At 39.9% G+C, this 7,456-nt stretch overlaps 1 protein-coding gene across 1 annotated transcript in view; it reads right to left on the bottom strand.

Annotated features, from left to right (window-relative positions):
* Window positions 1–12: 12 nt before the first annotated feature.
* The window catches only part of pnpla7a (patatin-like phospholipase domain containing 7a), a 10,218-nt gene continuing 2,774 nt past the window's right edge, over window positions 13–7,456 (bottom strand). The window contains exons 8-23 of the mRNA XM_013909844.1: window positions 6,420–6,500; window positions 5,685–5,813; window positions 5,461–5,541; window positions 5,211–5,337; window positions 5,051–5,116; window positions 4,868–4,944; window positions 4,583–4,738; window positions 4,347–4,424; window positions 3,666–3,871; window positions 3,421–3,552; window positions 3,116–3,239; window positions 1,814–1,927; window positions 1,450–1,516; window positions 921–1,070; window positions 494–557; window positions 13–238 (exon numbers count right to left, since the gene is read on the bottom strand). Of these exons, the coding sequence (XP_013765298.1) occupies window positions 13–238; window positions 494–557; window positions 921–1,070; window positions 1,450–1,516; window positions 1,814–1,927; window positions 3,116–3,239; window positions 3,421–3,552; window positions 3,666–3,871; window positions 4,347–4,424; window positions 4,583–4,738; window positions 4,868–4,944; window positions 5,051–5,116; window positions 5,211–5,337; window positions 5,461–5,541; window positions 5,685–5,813; window positions 6,420–6,500 (1,878 nt within the window). The remainder of the gene's footprint in view (window positions 239–493; window positions 558–920; window positions 1,071–1,449; window positions 1,517–1,813; window positions 1,928–3,115; window positions 3,240–3,420; window positions 3,553–3,665; window positions 3,872–4,346; window positions 4,425–4,582; window positions 4,739–4,867; window positions 4,945–5,050; window positions 5,117–5,210; window positions 5,338–5,460; window positions 5,542–5,684; window positions 5,814–6,419; window positions 6,501–7,456) is intronic.

The following is a 7,456-nucleotide window of genomic DNA, read 5'->3' as shown; positions in this document are numbered from 1 at the left end:
GAAAGTGTAGCTCTAACAGCTCCTAGTAATACACCTCTCTCTTCTCCTGGGAACCAGTGAACACCTCACCTCCCCTACAGTAGGGTCCTGCTCGCCTAATCCCACAATAATGATGCAGTCAGCCTGACGGATGCACCTCTGTGTCCACGGGGTCAGTGTGTAGTCAGTCTGGTAAAGAACTATGCGATGGATGTCTTCTTGTTGGCCCAGCCAGCTGGACAGACGGTACTCATGAACACTAAAGAGGAAAGGAGTCCATTAATGACAGGCAGCATTGCTTTGCTGGCAGCATCCAAGACATCCATTTTCCTCTTGTGCCAATAGAGCAAATTTTAGCAGAATTTAATGAGCGTGAAAGACAAAGCACAAAGAAAATAAAAACCAACAGAAAGCAGTAAGACACTGAAAAATACTCATTTTATTTGAGGTTTGAATAAGAGAAGATTGAACCAGTCAAATTGCATAAAATGTTTGAATCTGGCACAAAACATACCTGTCAAGTGCAGCAGCTCCAAGACGCTGTTTGATAATACCACTTGTCAGTAGAAGAGTAGGACCTTTATGTGAGAGATGATAGATTACACCCATGAATGTCTACTTCAAGGAGGTGTTACGTCCAGGTTAAAGACAGCTGAAAGTGATTTGATTTTGGTTCAATTACAGTTCAAATTAGGATGCAAATAAGAATCCAGAATTCTTAAAGGGAGAGCATTTCCATCATGGCAGCCCCTCTAATCATGCCTCCATGTCCTCGATAAGAAGTTTTGGAAAATGACAACAGACTGGGTGAAGAGCAGCAGTAGGCTGGTCATATGTTTAAAATAAACAATCATCCATGACCTGAAGCGTTTTCTGTGTCGAGAACAGCAGTGAATGATTATAAGCCAAATTTGAGCTTCCATATCTCTTTCCATTCTTACCTATTGCAAGGAGTGCATGCTGCAGCTCTAGAGTAAAGGCAGTAAGAGGCACCTCTTCTGATACTGGCAGGACTGCCACAGTGGAGAGGTTGGAGGCTTGGTTTCCTGCATCCCACTTACTTCCTGGTGTGTGCAGGGCCAAACTGCGAGCTGGAGATGTGTTACAGATTTGCAAATGGTGAAAAACAGATTTAATACCAGAAATGATGGGAGAACCTAACCAATTAAAACATGTGTAGACCATGCATATGTTCAATCCAAAGTTTGTTTGTTTCCCAGCCCCTACATAAAGGACTTTCTGAGAAGTTTTTAGCAAGAGCCAAAGAAAAATTACAAACCTTATTAATTACAAACAGTATCAAAACATTTTCAGTTTATTATAATTAAAACACAAGATATTTGTTTATCCATTAACAAACAGATGTGCCACACAATCACTGCCTTTATGGTACGTCAACAAAAACTGCCAGTATGTCTGAGCCAGGAAAGAGCCTGCAAAATAGGCAGCATAGCACACAGATGTACACACCTGTCAGAGGACCATTGACCTGCTGCAGTATCTTCTGTCCGAGTAAGTGGATCAGCCTGGTGACAACCTGAGATGCACATTTTATAATCAGCCCTGTTACTCAGACTCTGCAGTACAAAGTCATTTCCTGATTTTATTTTAAATGTTTATTGTGATGAGTTTCAGTGAATGCAACATGTTGATTTTTATTAGTTTGATTAAATGTATTAATTATCTGTATTATTTTCATGATAACTTCAAGTCTTTTTTTGTTTAAAGGAAAGGGACGGGTGAGGCAATAGCACTTGTTCTCTCCAGTAAAAAGGATTACTTTAACAGAATTATTTTCAAATAAGATGAATTTAACACATTAGATTAGGCCTACCTGAGGAAATTTCCTCTTGATAGAGCAAAGTGCACCTTCTGGTAGCTTGGCCAGCTCAGAGTCTCGTACAGCGTGTACTGTGGTCGCTCTGTTCTGACGGGTCAAGGTCTCTACCTGCGCACAGACAAGTCATTAATTACACAAAATCCAAACAAAGCCTATCCAGGAATGCAAGTAAATAACTAATTAGACATCTTAATAAGAAAAATGTTGATATAATTATTTATAATTTTATAAATAATAGTACAGAATTTATACCTGGAATTTGCCATTTCTGTATCAATTATTTCATTTAGGGCAGGCACTGTATATTCTGAACAGACATCTGATTGTCGCCTTCGATTAAAAATAAATAAACAAATAAATAGGAATACATCCGAAGCTAAAAGGCTAAAATTAACCTCTACCCCTCATCTAAAACTGACATCTGAGCCATGCTAAATTTGTCTCACAATCACTATCACAGAAGCTCCAATGACAGCGTCTCTCCTCCAGGTAACAGTAACCATAGCATCCATTAACCCAGGTATTATTAAAAGCATTGAACCAGTCACACCAGCTGACAGAGAGGTGGATGAGTTAAACCAAGTCACTTTGCTTTACACAGGCTGAAAATACCATATAGAGTTTAATTTGAGAAAAACTTGGCAGTACTATTAAAATATTTAGAAGATATCTTAGAATCAGATTTGATCATTGTCATCAAATCATGTTTGTATAAAAATGTATCCCAAAGTCATGCTGCCCCCCCCCCATTTTCCCTTTGATTGTAATATGAAGTGCAGTAATTTCAAACAATCCATTTATTACGACCCAAATCTTTTGACCAGTATTGAAGGCTAACAACACCCACACTCCTCTGGCAGCCTGGCAAATGAATTTGGTGCATGCTTTTGTCTAAATGCACTTTAGCTGTCCCAAAAAGAGCATGAAGAAGATATAATTATCTGGATTGTTTTTTATGCATATTCTATTTCAGCTGCCTTTTGGCTACATTTTTTGTTCTTTTTTCCCCCCTTTGTTTAAATATATCCCAAGATGTACTGGTCTTAGTCTGTATTTACTGAAAGTAGAAAGTAGAACATACAGGAAATCCAGTCTCATCAGCCATATGCAGTATACTGACAGCTAATAGGCAGTTCCATTTGTGATATTAACATTGTAATTTTTTTTTATATCTAACCTTTTAACAGGTTCTTATATGAAAACAAACAGCTAGTGTTGTTTGATACAACATGGATATTAATAGTCTTCCATCAACTCTTCCCCAGCTGTCTTCCCTCTGGCTGTCACGGTGCTTACCACTCCAATCAGGTCACCACGTCCGTACTCTCCTATCAACTCTTTCTTGCCATCCTCCTTCATGATTACTGAGCGCAGTCGACCACTCAGCACTATGAAAGTGCTGTCTGATTTCTCTCCCTGCCTGCAAAAAGAAAAAAATACAGATAACTTCAGTCTACTCCAAACAACTCACAATCACATTTCCAAATTCAGCTTCCCCTCCCTCGATTAGTATTTATTAACTTGTCCCACATGAACCAAGTAATGCCTGCAGTGTTACGAGTTGATTTCACACATGAGACACAAGGTCAGCAGAGGAATACCTGTAAACAGCCCTGCCAGCTTCGACAGCCATCCAGTCAAGAGCAAAGTCTATTTGCCTGACAAAAGATGACATCCTCTTCACCACAGCATGAGCAACATTCAGCACCACTTTGGGCTCCACTCGCATTATCCTAAGGAATAAAGAAGAATCCACAAAAGTAGAAGTAGCCATCTTTGTTTTCCCCTCCAACTCTACAGTGCTGAACATCACAACAGTGTGAGGATGTGTGTCCAGGTCACTCACTCATAAAAATGTGTTTTGGAAATAGAGAGGAAGCTGCAATCTCGCTGAGCTCGAACTGTAAATATGAGGGGCTCTCCGGTCAGAACAGCAAGGTGACCAACAAGCTCTCCGGGATGCGTTACAAACAGGCGCAATTCTTCTTCACGGTCAATCATCCGCTGGTAAACATGGAGGAGGCCAGAAATCACGAAGTGGATGCTCACCTCCTAAAACACCAAGAGGGAGCGATTGAGAGAAAATGCTCAGATTTAACAGTCCGACTCTGAATGCTGTTAACAATCAGGTGGTGAAATACTGAATTCATGATTTTTAAGATGAGTAATACCTGTGTTGAAATTCAAATTCTACTGTTGAAAGCATTACAGGCAAGTCATTCCCAGTCATCCCTTAGATTTTTAAATGACTGATTAGTTTGTTTACTTTATAAGCTTAACCTGTTTCCCCTCTTGCGTATGACTCAGGATAGCCTTTAACCATATGATAGTATAAGGGGGCCGCATTCTAATTCTTCCCACAAGCAAGTTCACATGGACACAACTTTACATGCACACTAGTTTCCCAGGTCGACCCTCTGCAATGCATGGACACTGTCCAGTGGAGGCATAAATTAATCAAGAGCTGAAATGAAGTAAAATATTAAACAGAATGAAAAGTAGCTAGGTTCTAAGTTGCTGTTCCAACCTGATCTCCCTGACGAGCTACCACAGAGCCAGCTTTGACATGGTGGACGGTTACTCTGCCTTCAAGCAGACTAGGGTCCTGCAATAGAAAAAGACACTCTAAATATCCACTTATGATGACAAGATTGTGGATTTAACATTTTCCCACTTAACATGCCACAAAAATAAATTTAAAAGGGTGTATTGAAAGGATCAGAACACTGACACCAGCTGAATTTTCTCCAATTAACCCCTCACCTGCAGCTGGATGATTCCCAGCAGGTCTTTCTTAGCAGCTTGGAGGATTGCACTGCTTTTACCAAGATAGGTAGCATCAGCGTGCCCTCCACTGTCTGTATAGTGAAATACTTCAGATGGTGTGTGTTGCATTGTCACACTCTTCTTCAGACTAGACTACAAAGACAGGCACAGGAGAGAAACTACTATGGAGGAAGTAGGTAAGATGCAGCAGATACTGTGCTATTGTGTTACATTTATACACAAGACCTGTCACCACGCTTCAATGTAAAAAGCAGACCTTACTTTGTGAGTGATAGGACTTGACGGAGCCTCCTCAATGGTAACTCGAGCTCGTTCGCAGGCCATGCTGAGGTCATTACCTGTAACTCAGAAAACAAAGGATTAGGATAACGAGTACATCTGTGCAGGAAATTAATACAGCCATGTGGCATTTGATGATCGCTTATGTCCAAGGCAGTGACCCACCTGTGCATTCAGTGGGCATAGAGGTGGATCGCAGCTTCCTGGTTGAATGGCTGTCCTTTACACCATCTGCAAAAGTCAAGTGCCAGCACTGGATCAGTTTCAGTACAAGACAAAGCTGAAATTGAACGACATGTAGTGCATGTTTGTGTGTGTGCTTGACCCGTCTCTGCAGTGTTTTCAGTGGTTCCGGCAGGTAATTCGTCCTGGAAGTGGAGACGTCGAGTCTTTCCAGTATTTGCTTCTGCCATCACATTGTTTATATTGGTCAAGGGAACTGCTTGACTCTCCTGTCAGTCAAGGAAAAAAGTAAATAAATAATAATAATTGCATCATAACTTGTGTGACAGTCATCGTGACCATGTCTATGCACATAAATACTATAGGTGTCCTATAACAAATTCTGCTCCTACCAGATTGAAGAGCTCAGTTGTTAGGCCCAGATAGTTATGCAAAGCCAAAAAGGTGACTCTTTGGAGGCGCACCATAATTATCTGAAGAAGGAAAAAAAAAGAAAAAAGAAAAACCCTAGCTACAACATGATATGTAGTATATTCTGCTAATTGTTGTATGTTGTAGCTCCAAATTAGATGTTTAATTGGAGAAAAAACAAACACTACATAATGCAATCTGTTACCTGAATGACGCGTACAAGTGTCTCAGGGTACTTCTTAAACACTGACTCAAAGGCTGAAGCAGGTAAGCGTAAGATGGTGGAGCGAGTTGCAGCTCGTGTCGACACAGTTTTATATGGAGCTGGATAACCCTGGCAAAATCGAAGATAAGAATCAGAGAAATCTCATCCACATCTTTCACAGCTATCTATTTGGAACTGTCCTCTAAGTAATAAATTGGGCTAAGGATACTTTCCCCAAGGTTTATTACGTGACCTGTACGTGTACCTGTGCTTGCAGCATTTTAATGTGGCCTAAATAACTGTCAACACTTCAAAGCTCTATAACACAAGTGTGATAGTGTTTAAATGGTTTCTATGCAATGGCAACAAAGTAACAAGATATGAAAAAGTTATTCTATTGTAAGAACTGATTTTTCTATACATTACATACGTGGTTTGAGTTCATTACTGCACAATCAGTTCCAAACAACATCAATCTGAGTGTGTGAAAAGGATGACAAATCAGTTCCAAACAACATCAATCTGAGTGTGTGAAAAGGATGACAATGATGTATTTTAAGAAGAGAAAAACAAAGTTGAAAAGATGCAGCTTTAAATAAACAAATTACAGCAAATACAAAGTACATTAATTTTGTTTCAGGGGCATGAAGGTAATGAATAAACAAATCACACTGACACAGACACTTCAGAAGGCAAATGAGGACATAACCTAGAGAGAAAAAAGCAGGAGCTCACAGTGATAGTGTCCAGAATACTGAGCAGGCTGTGGACGCTGTCTCCGGGGAGGACATCCTTCACCACTGATTCTGTGCCATCCTGCAATACAGAAAAGAAGAATACAGGACATGATGCCAACAAAATAATATTAATAAGGTAAAAATATTTCACACTGTCTAAACAAATCAGCAGACATCTAGTTGGATGAAAGTAGGACTTCAGCTAAGTGGACATGATTAAAATTTAAGCCAGCCAACAACATATCACTTGTTGTGATGGCAAAAATAAAGTAGTTACTATTTATTCTACTGTCCTCTGGTGTTCATGCTTTATCATTAGAAGTAAAACTGGAAACCAGAAAAGGCGCTGAAAATGAATGTAAATTAAATTAGGTACAGTTTGGAGCCAACCTTGCATCACACTTTTTAAAATGAACTTTAATAATGACCAGTGGGCACAGTTGTTAAAATTGCAATACAACTTTTGAATTTACCATTTTCTATATAAATTGATGTAATGTCACAGGTCAGTAGGGTTGGGCCATATCATACTATTCACGGTAATACCAGTATAATGTTAGGCAATGATAAGAAAATGAAATATCGGTTTGGAATATGGGTAAACACGCATGTGCAGCGCCTTTGTTTTCATACGCACATGGTGGCGACGGAAAATGAGAAGGGCAAAAGCAGATTGTTGAATGAAACAGATGAACCAGAATTGTTTTGTAAAACTGGTACAACCTCAATGATGTGGAACTGGTTTGGGCTTTCATCTGTCAGATACACACCAAAGAACATTTTTTGGTAGAGCATGCAAGCAGGCCATCGTTATTACCAAACCGATTTTAGGTGGTACACCGCGCTCAAAAATCTGTCAAAAGTGCTTTAGTTCGACTTTGCTAAGCTACGAAGCCGCACCACTTGATGGATTGTCGGAGCATTATGTCTACCGTAGTCGGGAGCCTCGCGGAGTAATACGTACTGTGCTTCAACATAATATTACCGCATTGTGTGTGTGTGTGTGTGTGTGTGTGTGTGTGTGTGTGTGTGTGT

The sequence above is a fragment of the Pundamilia nyererei genome, unplaced genomic scaffold (genome assembly GCF_000239375.1).
Source record: "Pundamilia nyererei isolate P.nyererei 1_Seehausen unplaced genomic scaffold, PunNye1.0 scaffold00032, whole genome shotgun sequence".
In the NCBI taxonomy this organism is placed as follows: Eukaryota; Metazoa; Chordata; class Actinopteri; order Cichliformes; family Cichlidae; genus Pundamilia; species Pundamilia nyererei.
Note: the sequence above shows the minus strand (reverse complement) of the source record. Positions and strands in the feature narration are given on the sequence as shown.